Source organism: Streptopelia decaocto (genome assembly GCF_964273445.1).
Source record: "Streptopelia decaocto genome assembly, chromosome: 1".
Lineage (NCBI taxonomy): Eukaryota > Metazoa > Chordata > Aves > Columbiformes > Columbidae > Streptopelia > Streptopelia decaocto.
In genome coordinates, this window is record NC_138663.1 from 92,930,706 (window position 1) to 92,957,319 (window position 26,614).

Here is a 26,614-nt window from a genome sequence, read left to right on the forward strand (position 1 = left end):
TTAGTCCTACAGCTATTATAGTTTAGTTAGACCAATGTGCGGTGACATTAGCCCCATACTCCCATGCTTTCCACCTCCGGTAGAGTGGTCCCACAGCATGGAACTCACAGTTTATCCAGCGTGTCCAATTTGTTATGCGGATTGCAGGGCAAGGGGTAAAAACCCCCAATACACATCACTTCCACCATGACAGTCCAGCCCTTCCCCATTTTCCTATTACATGTACCCACATCTTTAATGTGGATCCCACTTCTACACATTGAATTCTTGCTTCTCCCTGCCATCACACACCAGTCACATACCCGTTAGCTCCCCTCCTGTCTGTGTCTTTTCCCCCTGAAGTTTTACTTATCCTCATTTGCTCTTTCCCATGCCTCCCTTCATTCTCCACTTTCCCACTACACAATGCTTATTTTTTCACTTCATGCCACCTCCCTACAATGTCCTCATCCAAAAGTCTGCTTACTTCTTTCTAAACTCACATTAGACAAAGGTGCCTATGGGCTGCAAGTCAGTCACAGGCTGCACAGTTCTGACATGCAGAACTTAAGGAACACCTTAAAAAACCGAAGGAACAATTTAAGGAATGCCTAGAAAATTAAAATTCTTCTGTTTGGGTAAATGTACAAGGTACAGTGCAATACCATACAAGTGCTATTGAGCCTGCTCTAAATCCAGCACTTCTGCCAAATCCTCTGTCCAGCCTCCTTTGCCTGCCTTCGAGGCGAGAACAGGCAAAATTCCACACTCATATCGCTACACCATCACTGACAACAGGAGTCAGCCCTTCTATGGCTAGCTCATTTACCTCTGACTTCTGCAGAGATACTGTGAAGAATTTTTTTTCAGGAGACTCTTGAAGGGTGAGAACAACATAGATGTGAAAGGCTGGGTGGAGAATGGATTGAGAGCAGACCTGAGGAGAAGGACTTGGGGGTTTTGGTTGATGAGAAGATCAACAAGAGCCAGCAATGTGTGCTTGCAGCCCAGAAGGCCAAACATATCCTGGGCTGCATCAAAAGACGAATGGCCAGCAGGTTTAGGGAGGTGATTCTGCCCCTCTACTCCACTCTGGTGAGACCCCACCTGGAGTCCTATGTCCAAATCTGGGGCCCACAACGTAAGAAGGACATGGACCTGCTGGAGTGAGTCCAGAGGAGGGCCATGAAGATGATCAGTGTGCTGGAGTGCCTCTCCTGTGAGGACAATCTGAGAGAGTTGGGGGTGTTCAGCCTGGAGAAGAGAAGGGTCTGGGCAGACCTTGTAGCAGCTTTCCAGTACCTAAAGGGGACTTACAAGAAAAGAGGAGAGGGACTTTTTACAAGGGCATGTACTGATAGGACAAGGGATAAAGGCTATGAACTGGAAGATGGTTGATTTAGGTTAGATACAAGAAAGAAATTCTTCACCATGAGGGTGGTGAGGCACTGGAACAGGTTGCCCAGAGAAGTCGTGGATGTCCCATCCCCGAAGGGTTCAAGGCCAGACTGGACGGAGCTTTGAGCAACCTGGTTTAATGGAAGGTGTCCCTGCTCATGGTATGGGTTTGGAACTAGATGATCTCTAAAGTTCCTTCCAACCCAAACCATTCTACAATTCTATTATTTTAAATATTTCACTTATTTGAATTCATTTTGATGCTTTTTATATTATGCCTGTGCTGCTAACCTGTTTTTTAGGTGTATGCATTTTTTTTTTTTTTAAACAATCACTGTAAGCAATGTGTCTAGTAAGGACAGCATTAACTCAGCTTCAATGCAACTTGCTTTTGTTGTTTTTCCTTAGCCCTTGCAATCAATTCCTGCCTTCTTTGTGAGGGAGTCAACAGGAAGCATGACACCATGGGGCAGGAAGTGTGACAGCGTTAAACTTCCTGGAGAAGCTCCATTCTTTGTGCTATCATAGCAATAAGCATCAGTGCCATAACTATCCTTACTGATCCCATGTATGACTATAGGAGACTATCTCTTTCTTAGTACAATAGCATTTAGATTAGATGCAACATGTACAATACTTTGCATGGATAAAGAAATTTTGCAAGTTTGCAAGTGGAAGACAGAAAAAGAGTGGATTATCTTTTTATTTTGACTGACAAAAGATAGTCATAAAATCCAAGCAAACAGTTCCATGTTGTAAGCACTAACTAGAGGAAGTGATGACAAAAAGCTGATTTTTAGCCAGAAGAAAAGGTGATCAAATATATTTATTGGTAGGTGAAATATTCTAGAGTCACAACACAGTCATGCTTGCTAATGCAATCTCAGGCCCACATTACAATACATTTTCTAATGAACACCATAATAATGTGCTTTCCACCCATCAATATCACTTCGTCATTCAGCCTACAGGTCAGATGACAGAATGGCTAAAGGTTTATTTTTATCATCCCTGTGCAAGGAGTGAATTCCCACTTCCTAGTTACTTGGATTCTTGCCTCCTTTATTATTCAGTCTTGCCTCATTCAGCAGGCAACATCTGGAGAATTGATTCCTTGTTTTCCGCATGAGTTGCAAGGGCAGGCAGTGGCCAAGGCAAAGGGCTTCTATGTGAACCAGGAACAATGTTTATTTGATGTGCAGAGAGCATCTCACTTTCCTAAGAACTTTAACTGAGAATGACAGCCAGTTGATCACAAAGCCTGTGGGAGCTAGAAGTCGCTTTGCATTTGCCAGCCTTTCCCCCTGGGCTTGTCAGGCAGTTGTACAAGTGCTGTAATTCAAAGCATTGTAAGGAATGTTTCCTTGCAACACTTTTTGTTTAGCACAGCCAAGCCTAGAGTGGAGGTTTCTGGCAGACTCTTTAGGCTCTTCGCATAGAAAGTTACAGCACATATACATATATGTATTTTTTTAATCGTAGTTACTACGTTTACAGACATTTAGGCATCAGGATACATGGTCTCAATCTGTACCGTGGAAAAAGCCACCTGAGTGAGGCAATTTAAGTATTTGTTAAAAAACTTCCGTTGCTGGAAGCAGCAAAACAAATCAGGAGATTGACTAGATTGATTTGAGTAATCTACTTATAAATATGTTTCAAGAGAAAATTTTAAAGCCCCCTCCCCGAAAAAAACATGGGTGCCTAAAGAAGCTTGTGTTATGGTAGTCACAGTGTCCAGAAGTATCCAGAGAACATTCAGTACCTACTATTTTTAATGATATAATGGGAAGCTGTTTCATGCCTGAGAAACAAATGCCTTTTCTATACCTCAGGGGAACAGTTGTGCAATCCCAAATGACTTGCCATGCCTAGGCTAGTCTTTAAACCCTTGGTTCCAACTGTTCAAGAAGCTGGAGCTCCAGAAAGCTGCGTTCCCATCCCAACTGCATGCCTTATAAGGAACTTTCTTTCCTATCTCTGTTTACCAAGTCATCTCTGAGAGCTGAAGCCAACGCTTTGGCGTGCCGCAGGACGGCCTTGTGAACATCAATACATAGATAAGACTGATCAGTTGATCCTATAAAATGACTGATCTTTTATTACTTTGTGATTGCATAGTAAACCAAAGCAGAGAAAGTGCAGAGCTCAGTGCTGTTTCTTTGCTGGAAACTATGCTCGTGAACATTTACAGCCTAAATACTGCAAATACAAACCTGGGTTTCTGGCTGTCCAACATCAATGGAAGCTGTTTAACATCGGGTTCAGGTTTATGATGCATGTATTTTTGTATATTTTACTACACTAGAATAAGTTTTAGTTAGGCACCTCCAGGAGCATGGCGATTCCCCAGCAGCGTATATCACTCCTCTGACTTAAACAAAGGACACGCGGCTGCTCTCAATATAAATATTGTCAATAGCTTCGTCTAAATTAAGAACTAACAAGACCAGAAAGTGTCAGAGCCACTATATATAGATTTCTGTGACTTTCCAAGCTGTATTGTATATTTTTTGGCTCCTAAAGGACTGAACGAAAGTCGCTGCGGTGGCATCTGTTGACACTGCGCTTATTCCGCGTTTATTTCCCCGCTCCCGCCGGGCAGCCCTCGCCCAACCCCGCGTCCTGCCGGTGTGCCGGCCTGGGGCGGCTCTGCCCTCTCGCCTTTCCTCCTCCCACACTTTTGGCTTGGGGCCTGGCGGGGGGCGGGTGGTGAGGCCGTGCCGTAGCAACCGGGCGGTCTCCAGGTCAACAGCGGGGCGGCGGCGACGGCGACGCCGTTTCAGGGCGGGCGGGGAGGGCGGTGGCGGCGGCGCCGCGGTCGGAGGCAGGTGAGGGCGGGCGGTGGCGGGGGGTGTGAGACGGACCCGGAGTCCTTCACTCTCTCCAGCTTCGGTTTCCCCTCCCCGCTTGTTTCCATGCAGTGTTAGGTGGGGACGTGCCGGTTGCCTCAGGCAGGGGCTGCGAGGGCGCTGCCGCCGTCGAGCGACGTGGCCGCGTCTCCCCCTGGGTGGCCCCGGCGGCAGGTCCGGCCTCGCCCCGCGCTCCCCATCTCCCCCGGGCCCCGCTCTGGTTTTGCGATGTCACCGTCTGCCCCGTTTCCGCAGCGGGCGGCTGCCCGCATCAGCCCTCCCCGCACTGTTCATCTGGCGCTGCGGGTGGCGTGGGCCGGCTTCTCGGGTGGGCTTTCCTGAGGCGGTCCTGAGTGTGGGGGACACCCTGGTCCTATGACCTGGGCAAACACGACCGCAGCTGTGACAGACTCAAAGGGTGTGGGAGGTGAAGGCTTTAGCGCATTGTTTGCACTGACCAGAGTGGAAGGGTAGGGGTGCCCTGATGAACTCTGGTTCACCTCTCAAAAAATAACCTCTTTTTGTAAAGATTTTAGGCTGGAGGTTTTCCCGGCTGTCTTTGGTTTTGAACTCGGCTTTCCAAGACTTGAGGTAAACTTGCTGTTTCCGTTGGAAATTGCTTCATCTCCTTTCAAATGGCCCTTTTCATGCAACATGTCCAAGTGCTGTTCAAGCAGCCAGGGGTGTTGCTGGAGGCTGATGTGGGGGAACATCTGTTGCCACACTCCTGGGCAACTGAAAAATTGAGATGGCACCTGGAATTTGTTCTCTGACGTAGGCTGCTGCTTGAAATGTGTCTCAACTGTTACCTAAAGAGTGCTGTGTTGCTATTTCTGCAGCCTGAGAGAGACATGGCACAAGTCTGGTGGCTCGCTATGGCCGTTCACTATGGGCATTGTCTGCCATGGATCCTCTGTGGCAAGGCCTCTTTTTTACCGCGCTGACACCAAGTCCAGGCTAGTCAGATGTTGTGTATCTTCTGCATGATGCCTGGGCTGTTAGGGTGCAGAAAAGAGTCCTGTTTTTTTAAAGTCCTCCCTGCCTTTTGAACTCTTCATGTCCTTCTGCATGGACGAAGCAGGACGAAGACTGGAATGGTTTATACGTTTCCATATGGGTGTTTAAACCATACAGGAGGAATAAATAGAATGTTTAGTTCTGCAATGAAGAAAGAAGGAGGAGGCTAAGTATTTGGGTTATTATTTTATACCATTTTTGCTTTTCCCATAGGAAAAACTGGATGACAATAGCTAGCAGCTGGCCTGCTAGTGATTCATAAATATCCCTCATTCATTCATCTTATTTATTAAAAGAAGAACTAAGTCAGTGGCAAAACATGATGTCTCAAAATGATACACTCAGCAAATTTATGCTACCTTCCTTTCTCTGGCGTTTTGTTTTCTATTCATATACTGTGTCTTATTCACAGTTGGGCCTTATACCACATACATGTACATGTATACATGCATAATTCTTATTCTTTGTGAATCATCTTCTAGTCTTATAGGCAAAGTTATGAATCTCTTCACAAAATTGCTTCTCAGATACTCCCACGTTTAGTCATAAATTGGATTACAGCAAAAGTAAGGTATAATGGAAAGCAATCATAGAATATAATACAGCTGGCTTACAGCAGACCAAAGCACCACACTCATTTTTTTCTAGCCTATCTCTGTCAAAACTTGCACATTATCTCTTTTTTTTATGATAGTTTAGAGGGAAGGAAGGGAAACTATACTACCAATTTCCCACTTTCACATTTCTGAGTATGGGGCTCCCTGTCAAATCTGACTTCCGCATTTCTTGGCACGGGTAGTAGCTATCCTTTTTCATTTAAAATATTGCTTTCCTTGAGGAAAATCCTGATCTTAACATTCTGCAGTTTATTATTACCAGAGCCTGTGGAGCTCATCTCCAGTTCATTTTGACCTGTGCATGGGAATATTTTAATTTTTGAAAAACATAATACTTCCCCAGGTTTTTAAGAAGAAATCAGAGCGGGGCTGCCAATGGAGTTTTATCATGACTGGCAATCTGTCTAAGAAACTTGCCTGGGATGACTGTGAGTATTTCAGAACTATTTTTGTACAGATTCCCTGTTTTCCTGGATAACTTCCAGTTTTGTTTGCAGCATTGTGGTGTGCGCGCTGATAGCTGTGTACAAGCCCTTATGAAGCTGTGCCACTCTCACCTGTGCTGTACATGGGGTGCTGGGCCGGCCTTTCTGCATTTTCAGAGAAGGAAACTGGGAATGACTGTTCAAATGACTATGAACAGTGCCTGACTGTATACAAAGCTCAAACAGCTGCAAACCTTCACCTGTCTCTCCTCAGAGTTAACATCTGTCACTGCTGCTTCTGTACTGAGCATAGGAGGAGGGCTGGTAAAATGCCAACCTCTACAGGCATGCCAGCCCCATGCCCCGCGTGTAGGACTGGTGGCTGTGAACGAGCTGGTGCCAGTCTGCACCAAATAGAAGGCTACTGTCACTGAGAGATGATTTCTGAAGATACAGTCTCCTTTCCTTTATGTAGTATTAACTGAGGAACACTCTAATGGAACTTTGTAACCAGGTCAGTTGTTGTAACATTTGAACTTATAGAGAGTTCTGATTATATTCCATTCTAGTCTGAAGGTTATTGTGTAGTCATTAAAGACAGAAGTACCCTTCTTTGTATTTTGAGTCAGTTTTATCCGTGTGGTGCATTTACAGCCAGCTTACAGTATATGGGCATTGAGTGACTGAGATACTCCAGATAATGTTGATGCTGGGGAAAATGGACAGAAATAGCAAAAGTCCACAGCATTTAATCAACTACAGCAATCTTAACTCATGCAAGAATATTTTGGGAGTGAACAGGAAATGCCAAAGTCCTCCTAGAACCTCTGTGCTGAGGAACAGAGGCATTACTGTTGTCATCGCTTCCATTTCTGCCTCAGCCGCTCTCAGGGCTGTCTCTGCTGCCAGTTTCAAGTGGAGTTAGCCCAGCCAACTATACATCAGTGCTGAGATATTTCAAGGTTCTGGAAAACTTAAAATGAAACTGGACCTTCATGTCCATGGTTTCCTGTGCATGCACATGATACATCATACCCTGGAGCAGATACTGCCAGAACCATTATTTACACTTGAGTTAAATGAAGTGAGGACTGGGAGTTTCACCAGCCTTGCAATGAAGTCAGGATCTGCTGCTTTCACTGCTATTGCTTGTGGCAGGAGTTCAATACGTAATAGTTAACAAATCTTTATTTATTGCATAATGCTTCTAACGTGCATGTAGTGATGGTTGGACAATCTTTGAATGCCTATTATGAGTTCTGATTCCCATGATTTAGGAGAGATGTCTTAGAAGCTGGAAGAATTGCCATTTTGCAAACTGGACTTAGATTTCAGGACTTCAGATTTCATCGTCCAAGAGACATTTTCTTTAATAAATGGAAGGTAAATGTACATGGATGAATAAAAGACATAACAGCAAGTAGACATGTAGGACTGAGAGCAGCTTTCCAGATTAAGAACGTTGTTCAGTATAACAAAACAAGAGACGAGCTATATGTTTACAGACTACCATGGAATACAGGTAAAGAAAGGAGACAATTCAAGTGAATAATTTGGTTCAAGTATAAATGTTGTGTTTCCCTCATTTCTCTTGAGAACAGATGCCTTTGATTTAAAGCACATGCAAGATCCTGAAGATTCCCATGAGGCTCACAAGAAGAAATCAGAAGAGGAGGAGAGAAGACTGGCAGTCAGTCAGTGGGATGTGGATGTACAACCCCTCATTTCATCTGCTAAATGGCTTCAAGTTCATGGGCTCAAAAGAAACAAATTATCCTTATCCCAGATTTTGTCACAGATTGGATTCCAGCACAGGAAAGGTACATGACAAATCAATAACAGAATAATTAAAGAAACCCCAACTTTCTCACTCATTTTGCACTCCACTTTACACAGAGGAGATTTTCACATTGCCTCCTATCTAATGCTAGTGGTGGAAAAGGAAAAAGGAATCTGTATCCACAGTTGCAGACATTGCCAGTTCAGAGAACTGAGGAACTCCATCTCCTTTTGATCTGAGAAGGACTTAGGATCTGAGAGGGTTTTCCTTTCTCCTCTGTACTGTTGCTTTACCCTAGGCTGCAGTTCAAATCCTCTCTAATTTAGCTATAGCTGGGAAATAACTCATACTGCTGAGGCCGTTATTCTTCCTCCTGCGAATAACACCATAAGATCTCTGATAATGTATGCCATGCTATAATCCGCAATCTACTAGTTGATCATCAGGGCTAGCCAACCTGCTTGGGAATAGTGTATTTTTTCCAGGGATCCAGCTTTAAGGAAGCAGTTAAATTTGATTAGAATTCAGACTGCTTTTCGTGCAAAGTCAGGCTATAGAAAAAACGTTCCTTTGCCGTTATCTGACAGCTGGAAGGGAAGAGTTTGCTAATTATTAATCACTGCCATAATAGTGCTTTGCAGAGCATGGTAATATTAATATATTATTTTCTTTGAAGAGCTTGCTGCCTGAGAACTAGGAATTGTATTGCAATTGTTCTAGGTTGCATAATTTAAGATTTTGGCTGGCTTGTGTCCATGGGGCAATCAAAAATCAACAGTGCAGATCCTGAAATCTTGTATGCTGTAGATGAAGAAGAAGCTGTTAAGCAGAGTTAATGTTGTTACGGTGTAATTTTAGGAGCAGAATGTACTAGCTTAGCAGGACAGCATGCTGTACAGAATAGCTGCTTTGTGACGTTAAGTATTCCCACCCCTAACGTGTTCCTATCAGTGGAGATCCCGTAGAAGATTTCTAGCTACTAAAAGAGCGGAGTGCAACCTTTTCCTTAGTTGCACCCACTTCTGCACCCATTTAGTTGTGTAAGAGAACAGCATTATCTGTACCAGATTTTGTATTTGGTTTGATGGACAAATATTTGCAAGTCCTGTTGTGAGGTAAATGTTATCCATTACAGAAGTTGAATTGCCTAAACCTTTCATTTATTGAAGTCCCATGTAGCTTTTTGGCCTATAAATAATTAAATGTGGGGGTTTTCTCCACTTGTGACTAAATTGGCAGGGAGCAGCTTGAGCAGGGCTGCTCCATGAAGGGAAAATGAGCTGGGAGCCAAAGGGAACCACAGCCCAGGCAGTGCCCTCACTGACCAGCGTGCAGTCCTGCAGCATCCAAGCACGGCAGGCAGAGCAGGGTGCTGCTAACAGACAGGGTGAGGTGATGAACCACCTCTAAGGTCCAGCCAGTGAGTGCAGACGGGAGCAGCAGGAGACGGAGCCAGAAACAAGACTGGAGGCAAGGCCATGACAGAGGTTTAAGAGCCACATCCTGGAGAGAGAACTGGAGACAGGGCTGTAGCATAGGGCTGAGAGGTCTAGCCAGGCGAGAGGTCCACTAGCAGGACTTTAGGTAGGTACACCTACGACACTGCTAAAGCAAAGAGTGCCCAGCCCTGGGAACCCTGTGAGTGGAAGCCCCCAGGTGAGGGTAATCAGGGCAGTTGAGGCCTGTTGGTACCCTCAGGGCCCCAACATAAATACAGCCAGAAATATTGTAGAACAAAAATAAGAAGAATTTCTGTCAAGTTTCTTAACATCAGGAGTTCAGTACAGATGCATGTGCCTCACGCATGGATGGTGTGCACATCAACCTGAAAAATATCTGTTTAAAGTAATCCTGATGATTAGCAACTTGATCTTTTGTAACCTTTACTGTAGATTATGTGACCACCTTGGGGAAACTTGTGGCTTCTCGATACGCAGATGGTCTGTTTCCTCAATACAAGAGAGCACAAGATGGCACCGTGTATAATGTAAGTGTGACTGACTTGTGGTAACTTCCCCGTGCATTTAGAAGATATTATCACTGTAGCAGAATTATGTGACTGTCTCTCTATGGCATGAAATACTTGTATTCTTTGTGTGAGAACTTTAGCTCTTGATAATTTTTTTTTTCTGTTTTGTCGAACTGTTAGTGATAACAATCAGCAGTAGTGAAGCTAGATATCATTTTCTTTTTTTCCGTGCAAAGTGTTATGCTCTTGCCATGGCGCAGCATTACAGTAAATCTTTCCAGAAAAGACTGCAGTTTCTAAGCAACATTTACCCTATCTTGAAAGAGCGAACACTTTAAAAGAAGATGTGTGACTGAGTTAAAAAAAATAAAATCGTGGTCAATAAAACAAATAGGGGTGCTGAAGTAAGAAGATAAAACGTGCTGTCATTGCTGATGCAAAGTGCTGCTTTGCTTAGTGCCAATGGGTCACAAAAGGCTCAGCCTGCTCTATGGAGACAGCTAGCTGGATCTCTGCCCAGGCTCATGTTCTGAGGAATGTCTTAGCAACAGCTGCTGGCGGCCCCATTGTTAAAAGGATGGATTCTGATTGAAGAGATACATATGTGAGCGAGGAGGGGAGAGAGTTAATTCATAAAGGATTTTACAAAAGCAAATGGCTTGTCATTTTTTCTGATAACCAGAGTCACTTCTGAGGCACAAGGCTTAAAAATGATAAAAGAACCATTTTAGGGAGCCTTTGCCCCTCTTTTTTTTTCCGACTAATTCCGTATGAAATATCGACACAATGTCTTTTAATCTTAGGACATGTTGGGAGCAGTAGGGAGGACATTTCTGGTGGCATTAAGGTAGTAATCCTGCTATACAAGATCTGGTGATATGTTATTTAGGACATTGTGTACAATATTGTGTACAGCTACCACAGGTTGAGAAGAGGCAACTAAAGCCAGAACAGGTACTGGGAAGAGCTAGTAGTCTGAACTGCAGTGGAGTGCTGATCTTATAAGAGGGCTCAGTTGATGTTGGCATATGTAAGTAAGACTGAAGAAGACTGGCAAAGGGTAGCATTACTGCCCTTGAATGCCTAGAAAAAAAAGCAAATTACATGGATAGGGAAAAGCTATAGTTTTCTGTGCTAAAAGGCATGCTAGTCCAAGAATAAATAGCTATGAACTGCCATGAATAAATTTAGGCTGGACAGTCAGAATTTTTCCAGCCCTCAGAGAAACGGGCATCTGGACTGGCCAACTAAAAGTGGAGGGGTGGTGCAAGAAAACTGCTTTATTTTAAGATGGCATTTGATCGGTGTAGTGAAATAAGCTTTTCTGTATAGGTCTGCCAGCTATAGGAGGAAACTGGATTTTCTAAGTGCTCCTTTCCAGGCCTACATTCCTTTGGCAGACAGCCCGAGACTCTGTATCTGGGAGGCACATTACAGGGCCCTCACTGACATTAAAGAACAGAGAAAGATACAAATGAGAGGAAGAAGTGTGCAGACTGACACGCAAGATATCTTCTCCCTGAGAAATGTTCTTGTTTAAAAACATTTGTATCTCCCGGCTTCTGTACTGTGTCCCAGAAAGGTAATTGGAGGTAGAAGGTAGCTGGTAAATTAACTTACATGGGTCAGAGATTTTGAGGGAATCTCTTTACTGGAACCTGCAGTGAATATTTACATCCATATATCATTTTGCATGGCGAATGTGTATACATATATTCATAGGGAGGGTCTGCTGTTTTTCATTTTAATACTCAATCTAGGTTTTTCTTATTTTACTGATACAGTATGGAAAGTTTTCATTGTTGATTGCAGTTGCCTGAACTATATTTGCCTAAGCACCTACCCACAAATAGTTAAGCTGTAATGCTGGGCATTGGTATTGAAATAATAGTATGAACAGTAAACATTTTACATTTTCCTTTCAAATGCTAAAGACAAGGTGGAGATTGAAGTGCCCCAGAACCAAACCCTATGCTCCCTTGTATTGCTGTACAAAATTTTGAGAGACAGACTAAATTCTAGTCTAAGAAGGTACGAAGTTTCTGTGCCTTGTTTGTTCACCCATCTGCTCTGCAGCCCTTTCTACATTTTAGCCTGTGTTCAGCTCATTCTAATTGCTCCAGTCTTGAGACAGACAAATCAGACAACCCACTGGCACTGTCCCATGCTCATATAAAAAGATTATGAAAAGCAATTAGGACAAAATGCAGTGTCTTTTCTGTTAAAGCTTAGATGCGTTTGTCAAGTATTTGCACTTGAAATAGTGGAAGAAAAATGGGTTGTTTTCACTGCTACCTTGGCTGGCATATCTGGCACTAGCAAACCAGCGATTGCAGCTGTGCTAAGCTTGGGGCTGCATTTGTATTATTTGTTTTGATGTTCAATTTCTTTCTCTCCCTTATTTAAATAAAGCTGACAGCCAAAAAAGAACTGATTCTCCATTTTGTGGATTGTCTAATGGGAGCTATTGAGCTATATAAGCAGCGAATGGAATGGTTAACCAGTGAGAGCCGGCAGATATTTGGAGTGATTCAAGAACGGTGCATTGTCATTGTTTTGGATTTCGGCACTGCAGCTCCAACTGAATTTGATCTGTGTCGGGATGCACTTTCTATGGTACTTGTGGAACAGGTGACCCAGATTGCCAAATTCAACCTAATTCGGTAAGCAGAAAGAATCATAGAATCATAGAATAGTTTGCGTTGGAAGGGACCTTTACAGGTCATCTCGTCCAACCCCCCTGCAATGAGCAGGGACATCTTCAACTAGATCAGGTTGCTCAGAGCCCCGTCCAGCCTGGCCTGGAATGTCTCCAGGGATGGGGCATCCACCGCCTCTCTGGGCAACATGTTCAAGTGATTCACCATCTTCATTGTAAAATATTTCTTCCTTACATTTAGCAGAAATCTACCTCCTTTTAGTTTTAAACCATCACCCCTTGTCCTATCGCTACAGGCCCGACTGAAAGCTCTGTCCCCATCTTTCTTACAGGCACTCTTTAGGTACTAAAGGGCCACAAAAAGGTCTCTGTGGAGCCTTCTTTTCTTCAGGCTGAACAAAGAAGTCCATGTCTACCCATTTCTGGAGAATAAAAGGAGTCTCATATCATATAGACATGTGTTTGGATAATATATTTCCTGTAGTGGAAATTGTCCTGATTCGTGTCATGGTAGTGTCTATAGATTTTCCACCGAGTTTCACCCACAGTCATGCTGAGTTTGCTACTTCCATTTGGCAGAAGACCATTGTTACCCTGATAAACAGATAAAGACTAACAGAACCCAAACACTGATAAATGCCTTCTAAAAAAGTAGCACAGAAAAGCAGAAAGATAAGGGAGACTTTGCAATAGCAGTAATACTCTTCAGGCATCTAAGTATTAAGTAGTGAAACAGCAAGGTCCCATCTGACTGTCTGGGCATTCTTGTGTCTTTAGGCATTACAGATTTCTGCCTTATGGCTAAATGTATACTCCCTCAAGTGCCATAGGCACAGGCATGGTTATTTGTATTTCTATAGATTTCCATGGCCACAGGAATCGGTAGCAGAACTAGGAAACAATACTAGATTTCCATAACAAAAGACAAGTGCTTGTTCCCTAACGTGAGTAAATGAATTCGGGTTTCTTCACAAATAGAATAATAGAAGCAGCTATTTGAATTTATGTATTTCTGCACAAATTTTCATATATATGTAAGAGTTTGAACATGTAAGCTTGGGTTTGCATAGATGAATGGAATTTTGTGACTATGAAAAAAAATGATGCACAAATTAGGTTGTGCAACAAATTGGTTGCAGCTAGACTGTGATTCTTAAAGTTGTTTTACCCAAGCGCTCTCCTTCAGATTTGATTCTGGTGCTCTATCTTAATTCTCTACCTTGTGATACACCTGAGATTTGAAAAGTAGAAGATAACTTCCACAGCTTTTGAGAAGCACATGAAATATTTTCTTTTAAAATGATCTGCAAAGCCAACTCAAAATTGAGGCATAATAACTGTGTTCATTGATTTGTTTGTTTGTGGAGGAAGGAGACAAAGGACAATACAGCATGCAGATTATTACTTTAAAAGAACATTGGAAAGCATACTTGTCTTTTAGATTTACAGGAAACTCTTCAAAATAGGGCTTGATGGAATGTCACAGACACCAGAACCAGTCATTTTTTAATTTTCTTTTTGTCTTTTTATGTGCAAATGCACAGGCATACATGCTCATATGCTTTGTACTTCTGTAATGCCATTAAGCCTTTCATCAATTAAAAGATCAAAAAGCTTAGCATCACGAATTTTATTTTGATGGTAGACAAAGATCAGCGCTGTTACAGAAAACACAGGTCCCTTAAAAAGATCTGACACAAAAGTCATGCAGCAAGTTGTGGAAGGAGACCTGTAGAAGCCATATATATTTTTTCTCATAAACATATTTTTAAAACCTGATTGTGCTTTTACGTTAAGGGTAAATATGAATTAGGAACTGTTTGTAAAGTACTTAAGCTGTCTTGACCCTAATTTTGAAACAGTTGTCTCAAAAAAATTCTTATAAAAATTACAGTCTTTTTCTAAGGGTTTTATTTTTCCTCTACATCTTTTATTGCAAGTCTAGATTTAGTATCTGTGGTTTATTGCAATTATTACTTAAGAATCTAAAAGAATAGCAACAATAGCAGAGCTCCACTCTTTTGCTCTGCCAGCATTATTCTGACTACTTCTGATTTATAGTTAATGTCATTTTCAGGGCTGCTCAGGATCTTATGAGGTGGCAACAGAAATCTACTCCTGTGTCTGAGTACACTGTAAAATCTGCTCTTATGTGGCTCTGGAAGCTGGACCCTGAGGCAGCTGCCAGCCGTACCAGCTCTGCTGAAGCCCTGCTGGAAGCCATGAGTGATGAGGCGGTAAGCTCATACATCTTTTCAGAAGCCTCAAGTAAATCCAAGAATATTCAGTGCCAGACTGGCTACTATGATTTGCCCTGATGAATATTGCAAAGATAAATATTAATGACAGCACTTGGAAAGGTTTTTTTTTCCCCAAGTGTAGCTGCATACTGTGTTTACCGATGGCCTGTTTATGTAAATGTACTGTGTTTTGAATGCAGAAACTTGTTTTCTTTTTTAGAGTACACAGAACAAATAACATATTCAGTCATTAATGGAAAGAGAAAACATCTTCCCTTCCACTTTATTTGCCATATATGTTTTTCAGGGCTCCAAGTTTATGACAAAATTGCTAGTATTGACAGTATTGAAGACAGAGAAACTGTTTTATTTTGTTACGTATCCAATGTGCTCATGAAAAAAGTATATTTAAATCATGGCAGGAGTATGGAAATCCTTTTTCATCAGCCAGGTTATATCTAGAGTTTCTTCCAGGACAGAAAGACAAAGCATGCACAGATATTGCTGCAATTAAATTCTGTCTGTTTCTAAAAGTACCATGTTACTTTACTCGTTATAGCAGAGTCACAAGACATATATGCCATCATTTGAGCTAGTTACTTAAAACTTGTGTTGTTAAAGAGATTTTTTGTGCAATTTGCTAACAAAGTACATTGTTTCAGTTCCTTAACACTCAAATTTAATGGAAAATTTGGCCTATTGTGTGTGGACTAAGAATGATTGGTTTTCACTACCATTAAGATCCATCCCTGTGCACAGATTCAATCCTAACTCATTTGTAAATCTCATTCTGAGATACTGTTAGAAGGAGAAAATAAATTTGGCTTGAGTTTCCTTCTGGTTCCCTGTACTGGAGGGTTCTCATCCAGATGAACTGGGATGTCTGGAAACTGATATTAAAAAAGAACTGTATAAAGAACAAATTGTGCAACACTGAGATTTTTTTATGACTGCTTTTTTAAATGCCTCCTTCATACATTTTATTAACATTTTCAATTTGCAGGATAGTACTGATTTCCTGGTGAGAAACAAAAGAGATTGTATTTAGATTTCAGTATTGTCTGGATGAAAAAAGTCTGGTCCTGATGGGTCTGTGTATGAATAAACAGAAGTTAAAATCTGTCCAACAGTGAGACATCTATTATTTTTTCTGGACATTGGTGGGCTAATGGGTAGCCTAGAGAAGTCAGTTGTGGCAGGTGAACAACATAAAAAAAAATTAAGTTTCTCCCAAATACAGTCAATATTATTCATAACTGACAGTTCAGTTGAGTGCAAGCTTCACTGTACTGCAGGGTGGGGGACGACACTATTCACTCCTAAGCAAAAGCTGCATTTTCACTGAACAGTCATAAATGACTCATTCTGCAGAACTGGCTTCATCAACAGAAGTTGCTCCAAAACAATAGCTCTTTTTTTCCCTAGACTTGGCTCTTCCTGTCATTCCTTTAGCTGAGTTTTTCTTCCCAAGTGTGGTGACTCCCTAGATTTCCTTTCCTTGTGACCTGTCAGTCCCAAGTTCAAGATCAACCTGCTGTAAGGTTGCAAAGCTTTGAGCTCTGCCTGCCACAGATGCATCTGCAGTGTTTAACCTGTGATTCTGTAGAGGTGCCACTCCACAAGTGTGGGCCACCCATCCAAAACACACCTCCCTACCAAGGTAAAGACTCTGAGGAACTGTTCATTTTGTTCTCCTTCCTTTTCTTGTATGAAGTTTTTCTGCATCTAAGCAGATGGTTGCATAAATTACAATTTTCAAAACAAGAAGGACTAAATGGAAATGTTTTAACCTTTCCCCGCTAATCTGTAAGGAACATTTCCTTTGTGGTGTGGTATTGTTGGGTTTGTAGTTAAGTAGAGTGAATTGCCTGTGGTTAGTGATTTTATTTTCTTCTGAGGAGTTGATTCTGCATCAGCTATGCCCAGGAAATGTCACTATTTTAAAAGTTGCAGAGGCAGGCAGTAAATCCTTTGAAGGAAAGGTAAAAATTGATAATATTTATTGAATATCAAGTTTATCAATTATTGGCAGTCTTAGGAGGGAGAGTGAGAAGATGTGATTCTGAAGGAACACAGGGAAAAGTGGTTGTGCAATATGCATGCATTCCTCCTGGGTGAGAAGCCTCTTCAGCAAAAGGAATAGGAACAAGGTGTTGTCCAAGGGCTGGTTCTGAGGTCGGAGAGCTGTGTGCACGCTCAGATAGCTTTTTAGCTGGATGAAACAGATCAGGAAACTTGTGAAACTGAACTAAAGCACAGATAGGTGCAACAGTTCTTGCATTTTGTTTCTGTGAACCTTTTTCTAAAGCTGGTGGGTATTTTGTTAATCTTGCACCTTAATGAAACACATTCATTCTTCTCTTTAACCTTAGTATTTGTGTAGCATCAACTGTGATGCCAGGACACCTGGCTGACCACAGACTGCTTTCTCCCATGCAAGTGTGGTCTGTGACTATGGGCCCTGCCTCCCACAAGGAGTATCTCACCCCCTCTACAAAATCCAATGGAAGCCCATGGTGGCAAGCTGCTGCTTCATTAATTTGACAGGTCTGGCCTGAGATTGGGTTGCTACTTGGGAGACATGTCCTCCAGTGCTGAGGATTAGCTCAAGTATTTGTGGCAGAAGGCAGAAGAGGGAGAGAGCTTGAAATCCAGAAGTCCACGTCAGCTTGTATCAGCCTGCTAATGATGTGGTGTAGTAGAGGAATCCTGCAGCCTGGGAGTTTCTAGTACAAACTGGACAAAAGATGTTAATGTGCCAGTCTCTTGACTCAGGGAGCTGAAATATAAATCAATATCAAAGGCAGGAGGGGAAATGCAGGAATACACAGGTGATACTGCTTTACTGCTTTACTGCTTTACTACTGCATAAAATTATGTGGGTGCAGAAACATTTCCTCAGTGCCATCCCAGACTCAAATAGCTGCCTTTTGTGGTGCATGTCTGGCGATTCCTAGTCATACTTGAATGTAGTTTTTCAGTTAAACAACTTTTTATTAGGTATTTATTAGCTGGTATATACCATGCCATAGGAGTAATGTGCTATACTTGTTGTCTTGAATGTTGCCATTGTTGTTACATTTGGCTTACATGGCTGTTGTTACATTTGTTTTTAATAATGGTGAAAATTCAAGAAGCATACTTACCATGAGGGTTGTTAGCATGGATAAGTGCAGGTAACATCAAATCCCTCATAATGTAATACTGAAGCAATAACTAAAGGACATTTCTTTAGCTTGTCTCTTCTTTCAGTAACATTTTCAGAAACTGTGTGTGGTCACAATAAACCTGCCAAGCTCCCCCTGCCTTGGGAAGTATAAAAAATACAAATTGTCTGTAAATACCAGCAGTAGCATTCAAAGAATGACACATCTTTCCTACCCTTAAAATAAATGCTGCCAGTAAGAGTATGTTAGGTATAAAAGTTCCTACTTATTTTCAACCCTGGCAAGGCACTAATGTAGCATCTCTCTTCATTAGAGTGGAATGTGGCACAGAGCCTTGTCCCAACTAATAATCCTTCCTTACACCTCTCTTTGGTTTCCATTACTTTCTGTGGAAAGGAGCTTGCATTGGGCAGAATCAGACCGAGTGGCTGTGGGCCAGGTTCTCCTCTCACTTCAGGAAATTTTGTGTGGACTTCATTTGAATTACTAGTGTAAATGAGTGGGAGAACCAAAGATCTGAAAAACTTGTGTTCCAAGTAATGCATCAGTTCTACCAAATTTTCCTACCAGTACTCAGCACAGGACAGTGCTTGAATAAGTACCAGGCATCTGTGTAATAAAACCATGCCTTCCAATTCCCAGTTCGTTTTTTTTTTTTTTCTGTTTAATCGCAGGTTGAAGCCATTTATTACTTTGCTGTGGGTGACATTCCAGTGGACACACAGCAGCTACTCCTTGAGAAGGTTTCTGATGGCCCCTGCCTAGTCAACACTGTATCTTTCAATGCTAGAGAAGATGAAACTATTATTTTTCTGAAAGAGTTGAGCCGCTTGGCCTCTGGCAGGTATGACAAAGAAGCAGTGTAGTAATGATTTCAGTACTTGTGAAGTGCTTTGCTGTAGGAATGGTAGTGGAAGATAGCTGAATATAATCCTGGTTTTACTCATGAGGAAAATGAAACAAAGCAGCTTAGTAAGCAATCTGGGGAAACTGGGGAAATAGTCTAAGAGATATGACTAAGATACAGGACCTACATGAACAGACCAGCTTCTCTCCACATATGTGCTCACTGGCTTGCAGAAAGGCCATTGCTTTTTTATATGCTAAATCATCTGTCATCTGCTTCTCTTTTGAAGTCTCAAAAATTGTTCAGGGGAAAGGGTCATGATATAAGCAGAAACAAGTTTATATTGTATTGTGTTGTACTCGGGTAATATCCACAGGCACAGGATCTAGAGTTTTGTTGGATCAAGTGCCATACAGACATGTACTGAAAAGGTGATGTCAGCCCTAAATGGGCAGTTCCTGGAACAACAGAAAATTGATGTGGCATCATCCATCAGGCCTGATTGTGTGGAAATGCAGTTCTGTACTAGGCTCGTTTTGGTATGGTTAGTGGAAACGGATACATTCCACATGACTTGTTGCCTACTTTATGCTGGGAATCAGCCATGTGATGAGAATCAGCCTTCAGCAGAAAGGGATATAAAACTTTAATCTTGATTCTGATATCAAAATAAGGAAAACAAATGGACAAATACACAACCCCACAATACTGAACTCATGCTGAACAGCAGGAGGGCAGTAGGAGTCAGTAGGTGTTTGCTTTACAGGAGTCACCGTACAGTTGCAGAGCTGTGAAACGGCTGCTAGCTCTTTCTGTTTCACTGTTGTTTGTTCAAGAGTGGGAAGTCCTCCAACAGTAGAAATCTCCCAAGTGACAGCAGAGCAATTGCTAAGATGGCAGCTGCTTAGCTCTTTTATAGCCATCTGTGTTTAGAAGTAGCTTTTAAGAGATGGAGCGTCTGCCAAAAAACAGCACTGTGGGAAAGTGTTATGTTTGCTCTGGTCTGATGTGTGTCTAAAATGATTGTGGCCATTTAGAACCCTGGTACCTCCATGATACCAGGTATATTGCCAGTCACCATCCTTCATTTTCTTTTGGCAGTGTTTTCAGCTCCTTTGTAAAAGGAAAGTGAATGTTTCCTGTATGATAGACAAAGAAGCAAGAAGGGTTGTGGCAGGGAGCTGAAAGGAATAATTTTTTTTATATGATTCCCACGATCTTCTATTTGCCTGAGTCTACTTTTGGTGCAGAGACTTATTGGGCCAATTAATATCTTGCTGGTGGGTATTTGACCGATAACTGTCTCTAGGTTTAAGTCAGCATTTCCGTAGGAATAGCCAAATTCATGGGCTTTTCATGCTTGTGCCTATCTTTAGTATAGCTCTGGTTTAGAAATGCATCTTTTTCCTGCTCTGAGAGCTTTTCTGTTTTTGCAATGAGGGTAAATGAAGTCTGCTTGACTTCCTGATTTGTATGTCGATAAGGAAATAAATGTTCCTGTTGGGCTTTCAACTGGGAGGATAATCTGATAAAAAGGTGTTAGTGACATCTCAGACATCTCAAATGACATGCTTGCTCAGCATGTTAAAAGCATTAATTAAAAATACATTTCCAGGAGATTGAAAAGGAAGGTGCCTCAGAGTAAACGATACCAAAATGAAAGGATGTTCTTCATGAAAAGACTTCAGAATGTACATAAATGTATATAAAATGTTTGATAATATTCATAATGTTGTAGTGAAGCTTTGGATATCTTGAATAGATAAGAAAATTATTCTGAAGTTGTGCACCACTATTATCTTGCATATGTGACATACAAATTGTTAAAATTAGGAAAGTATTTATGCAGCTTATGTACTGTTTAAAACTCATTTTGTATTACAGATTCCATGCTTTTGCTGAGAAGATTGACTATAGAGATGCTACTGAACCTGCACTAAAATGTGAAGAGGATGGAATTGTCCTGAATTCCAGAAGAGTGAAAGGGCGAATGCCACTAGGTAGACAATATGAAAGCCAAGATGCTACTGATTTTCTCAGTGAGGTTTCAGAATAGAAATATCATATAAGAACTTGCTAAGTATAAGATCAAAACAAGCCTTCTGTCGGCATGGGTTGGGTGAGGACAGGACTGGTCAAATGGAAATTCTGTGAGTGGGAAGGAGAGGGAAAGGAAAAGAGAGAAGTGAAGAGAGCAGAGGATGTGCATGTGATAAGGGAAAAAAGGGAGAAGAACATTTGTTTAGGCAGATGAAGAACAGTAGCAGTGTGCTTATGCCAGTGACCTTGTGGAAATAAGTAGAAGAACAGCAGAAAGGAAGAGGAGTAATGTGGAAGGCCATCTGACACAACAGCCACATCAATACAGGGCAAGTTCAGGTGTAATAAAAGGGAATTAAATCCACATGAGGTTGACTTGCTTCTCTCAAGAACTGGATTTGTCATAAAGACAGGCAACAAGCACAGTAAAATAACCACAGAGAAGAAGGTGCAAAGAAGGGGAGGGAAACTGATGAAAAACAAACAGGAGTAAACAAGTAACAGAAAGAAACCGTTTTACTGGTGTCTGGAACTGGGCAGAAAGCTCTCTGTGTTTCTTATTAGTCACAGTGCTACTTCCTCTGGGATAAGTCAGCCTCACTATTCATTGGATTGGGATTCCAGCCAGGCTGGGGGAGACCAGCTTATAGTGAGAAGTAAGGCTGTGTGTGTCAAGTCTGATATCTTTATCAGCTGGACATCAAATTAAAAAAAAGATTTCTTTTAAATATCAGGAGGCATAAGACCTCTTGATTCTAATGGCTCACATCCCCATTATGCTGAGAGGCATTAGTATTGCCCCAGGGGTAGAATGGTGTTATCCTCTTCTTGCTCCTAGGGAATGTATGGCCTAAGGTGGATTTAGTGACGCACCTAAGGTCGTATATCAGTCTTGGACTAACCGACCCATTTTTCCTGTGTTATAGTCTAGATCCTTTTGAACTAACCTATCCTTCACTAGGACTGTGATTATAATAGTAAAGGAGAACCATAGTGGGAGAGCAGAAATAAGACAGTGAAGTGTCACCTGTTTGGTTGTTTGTGTTTTTTTTTTTCATTGTGGTGGGACACTCAAGCCTCACACACTCAGGCTTTAGAAACCAACAGCAGAATATACTTCAAAACCTGTCTCTTGATTTGTACGAGTTCAGAGCAGTATAATGATCGCCTTCAGCCTACTACAAGTGCTTCCTTGCTGGACGCCATTTGGGGGTGTGTGTGTGTGGGGGGGGTTGGCTTCCTCTTCCCCCGGGGCAGTCAGCCTGTTTCAATAGATGGGCCTAGAGCTCCTGTATGACTGAAATTACTTCCTCACCACTGTTTCTAAAGCTGAAAGCTGAATAGATTTAATCACTCAAAAGGGCAGTAATCTCCTTGAAGTGCATTGTCTGTTGTGTCTTATTGCTATTATGGAGTAGGATTTACACATTAAAAAGGAGCACAATTAGCTTTCTGCATTTATGGGGTATTATAAGACCCATCGTGACATCACTGGCAGCCAATCAGGGCATTTCAGTCATATGCAGAATCTAAAGTCCTTTCAGAAAAGAAAACACATTGGAGACATTATTCTGGTCTGTGTCTGATGTGTCTTGTTTCAGAGACTCCTTCAAGGGTGTAGAAGGCAATAATAATAAAAGTGTCGTTTACTTACTAATAGGCTCTGAAACTGGTTCTTGGATGTGTGGCATAAACTATACAAGGAAATAAATAGAGAATGAAGCAGAGATTTAATCTTCCAAATGTGGTGTTTCTTGAAAATAAGGGGAGGCACAGGAATATTTTGATTATGGTTCTTTTTGCACCACAAATGCAACAGCTGGAAACTGAAACTTGTCATTATGTTTTATGGTCTGGAAAAGTCATTTTAAGAGCATCAGATAGTTTTCTGGATATCCACTGAACGACAGCATTTTGCAAATGCAGGGTATCTTTGTGTTCACTCTTTTTCATCTGCTTAACCAAAACAAGTTGGAAGTGAACTCTTTAAAACTTCAGATAAGAGCTCCATTCTCTCCTGTTTTGCATCTTGAGTGGTCATTTAGAAAGCAAGTGTGAGAAACTGAAAATTTGAAATTTTTTTACACTCATTTTGAGAAGGTGCTTGAGATCAAAATCAGTATAAACCAGTAAAAAATTAAGGTACTTATGTTGGCAGACTCAGATTTACTTAAGGCAGAAAAATGCTCTTACATAAAAGCAGACTTTCACCAGTGTGGTGATATCTCTTCACCCAGCACTGATTTTCCTGTTACCACTTGTGCCTATGTTCTTTGTGTAGCTTCTTCATCTGCAGAAAGCTGCAGAATTAAGCAATTCTGTTATGTAGTTAAAATTAGAAGTGGAAGGGAGGTGAAATTTAAGTTGGAACTTGAAGACATAGAGGGCAAGAAATGGTGGAAACTGTGGAGAAGCAGGTTCTTGCCAAAAAGAAGCACAGTTGTGTCATCTTCTTGGAGTGACAGGGAGATAAGCTCTAAATAAGGCTTGAAAAGCAATGGTGTTTTGAACCAAATCTGACATGAATAGTTTCCTCTCTGGTTGAAATAGAAACAACAGTAAATCTGTGCACAGTGATTTTTGTGAGGTGGAACAGATGAGCCGGAAGGTGCAAAGAAAATGCAAATGGACTGAAATCAGGATTTGACTGATGTGACAACTCCAAAGTGTCTGACCTCTTGGTGAACAGTGTAAGGCTGTATTCTTAGGTTTGCTTGATTTTCCACATTTATCTAATGGTCATAGGGAAAATTTCAGATTGCTATGTGTACAATGGGAAGCTTAAGAGTGCCAGCCTCCTCTGTGACATTGAAATCAGTGGACTCTGCACTGTTCACATGCACAGACATGGGAGAGACCGAACCCTCCTTTTGGAAAGCCCGGATAGTTATTTATGAGTCGCTACATTGCCTACAAGCTGTAGCAAAGATTATTGCTTCTGCTTTTTCCTTGCATGTGCTTTATCTAGTTGTAGCAGCCTAACCTTGGTCTGGCAAATCTCTTTGCTTACATGTAGAGAGTGATGCAGATAGCTGCTCTGTGAAACCAGGTGGGATACAAAGTTCATTTGCTTTGTTCATTTGCCCAGTGGGAAAGGAACAGGATCAGGCTATGGTGAGTTCCAGTGCTGCTTGACCTGGCAGGTACACAGGTAAAGCTGGGTACTCCCCTCCCGTGCTCCTTTGTTCATCCCTCTACAAGTGGGGATTTTAAAAACGAGCGCTTGAGGGGACATTGCTATGTTCTGCTGCCACATAGAGGCTGAGGAAGGGACCAGCAGTAAAAAAATGAAATTGCCTTTCCTGCTTTGCAGGCAAATGAAGTTTAAAATATGTCTTATTGCATTATATTTGTATTTGCTTGCTTCCATGGTCTAAGTCAGATAATCAGAGATGTAAGAAATGCTTCGGTTTTCCATGAGTTGTCTTTGCATTGATATTTGCTTGATGTTTCAAAGATATTGTAGAATTTGCAGGCTTTTTTTTTTTTTTTTGTATGGGCTTTTTTTCCCCACAGGTTTTGTATCTTGACTATGAAATCAAATGGGTTACAGTGACTTGTCTAACTAGATGAGTTTGTCTGCTGGGAGGTAGATGTGGAAAAGCTGCTTCTTTTAAGATTGCCTGACAGCGCTAAATAACCGGGGAAATGGAAATGAGGGCGGTTATGAGTTTCCGTGTGCATGTGCAAGTGTATTTCTGGTTTTGCTTACACCTACCATCTTGCTTCTCAATCCCCTGCCATCAGCAAAATGCTCATGCCCCTCACCACAGGCTCTCCCCGCACCCTTCCCCATCCTCTTCCTCTTTTTTCAGGGTCTCGCTCCTTCAGGGCAGAAATGCCATTTAACTGAGGGCAGTGTGAGCTGCTTTGCAGGATCGGTGAGAGCTGAAACCAACCTGTGGCTGCCCTCTTGCCATTGCCCTGTGGTGGTTATTGAGTCAGAGCCAGGGGGTCCAAAGGGGTCTGGCTGTTAAACCACCAGCCAGGGTGGCTGGGGATGGGGAGGGCCCTGCACCTCTGGTGATAAAGCAATTTTTTTTAAGATGAGAGTTTTCCTGGGATGTGGGTGCCCGAAGGTGGGCAAGAGGCAGTAGGCCTGGGGGCTGCACCACCCTGGGGGCTGGAAATCTCAGCTGCTTTTTGGTTGGTGGCCCAAAAATGGTGCAGCTGAGGTGCAAGCGTGGGGAATTTAAAGCCAAGAGAGGTTCGTGCTTTCTTGGTGATTTTTCACTGATGTGCTTTGAGGGCCACGCCACAGGTTGAGAACCGCATCTGGAAGATACTATGAGCTATATGTGTATATACATTTTGAGTCCGGGGGCTCAGTTTTGAACGGCACAGCTTTTCCTTCCCACTCCTCCTTAGCTGGAGAGGAAAAGAGGCTGAGGTGGTGGTGGAGATGAGCCTCCCATGTAGAGAGACAAAACTGCTTCAGTTGTCACCACTTGTTACCTGCTCTCCCATTTGAATCCAGGGCAAACTGTTGCCAGATAAAAGGTTTTCTATGTAGCTTGACCTTCACAATGTGCAGTTGTTGATGGCCGCATTTGTCCTATATAATAAGGGTCACCAAACGTACTTGCTTTGAAAGTGCATGCAGTTTTACTTTGCTGTGGCACAGCATAAATAAGGAAAAAATACCTTCTTGTGTAATGCCAATTCAATACACGTCTTACTGGGGACAGTAACAATAATGCTGTGGATTTGATGAGTCCATAGCATCAGTTGAAGGGGAAATGAGGCAGCACAATGATATAATTGCTATTGCTTTAATGGTGGTTGAAATACACATACTCCTTTCAATATTTTCAAACATAGTGTTAAAAATGTTAATAAAATTAAATCTCAGTCCCAGTATTTGATAGTTCATGGAGGATATCCAGATTTATCTGGAGACAGCTCCACTAGAATTGCATTCTCAACGGTCTTAAATTTAGAAACATGTGCATGTGTGGTGTGAATGCATGTGTTTTGTGGTTTTGACTGTGACAAGACGTGTGTATACATAATCTATATATATATATTCAGTGGCTGACTACTCATCAGAAAACCTTGAGCTCCCTACTTGCTGGAATTTTGCCAGTGCTCAAATTTTGTATGTTTTGCATTTCTGGGGAGGTACTGTTTGCAAAAGGAAATCTGACTTCCTTCTCAAGTATTTGAACAGAACACTTTTCTTAAAAGGTAGTGACAGCAGATTGAGTTTTTTTCTCTCATTTGTGTTTTATATTGCAGAATGACCTGCTTTACTAAAGCTTTTTGTGATTTAGGAGATGTTGATCTTTGTCCTAGTGGCTGAAACAGATGTTTTTGAACTGCAGGAAGGTCCCAGGAGATGGCAGTGTACAATAACACATTTCAAAATATTTCTTGGAAACTAAAGCATTTTACAATTAAAATTGAGTTGTTATTTTGTAAAACATTCATATTTTTTCAGGGAAGTTTATCAAAGAACAAAATGATCAGGTTTGTTTGTTTACTGATAGCCTACTTTAGCAGACAAGCTTGCATGTCTTATCTTTTATACAGTGAACCACTGCTGTATATTAACTGAACCACCAGATGATTGTATATAGTTTGTCTTGTTCAGCATCTTTATGTGCAATTCAGTAATAGATTGT

At 41.8% G+C, this 26,614-nt stretch overlaps 1 protein-coding gene across 1 annotated transcript in view; it reads left to right on the forward strand.

The window, feature by feature from the left end:
* The first annotated feature begins 4,762 nt into the window (after nucleotides 1–4,762).
* Nucleotides 4,763–26,614, forward strand: part of VWA3B (von Willebrand factor A domain containing 3B) — a 64,781-nt gene continuing 42,929 nt past the window's right edge. The window contains exons 1-8 of the mRNA XM_082066224.1: nucleotides 4,763–4,820; nucleotides 6,207–6,291; nucleotides 7,890–8,108; nucleotides 9,961–10,055; nucleotides 12,450–12,700; nucleotides 14,774–14,933; nucleotides 18,778–18,947; nucleotides 20,835–20,950. Of these exons, the coding sequence (XP_081922350.1) occupies nucleotides 6,252–6,291; nucleotides 7,890–8,108; nucleotides 9,961–10,055; nucleotides 12,450–12,700; nucleotides 14,774–14,933; nucleotides 18,778–18,947; nucleotides 20,835–20,950 (1,051 nt within the window). The 5' untranslated portion in view covers nucleotides 4,763–4,820; nucleotides 6,207–6,251. The remainder of the gene's footprint in view (nucleotides 4,821–6,206; nucleotides 6,292–7,889; nucleotides 8,109–9,960; nucleotides 10,056–12,449; nucleotides 12,701–14,773; nucleotides 14,934–18,777; nucleotides 18,948–20,834; nucleotides 20,951–26,614) is intronic.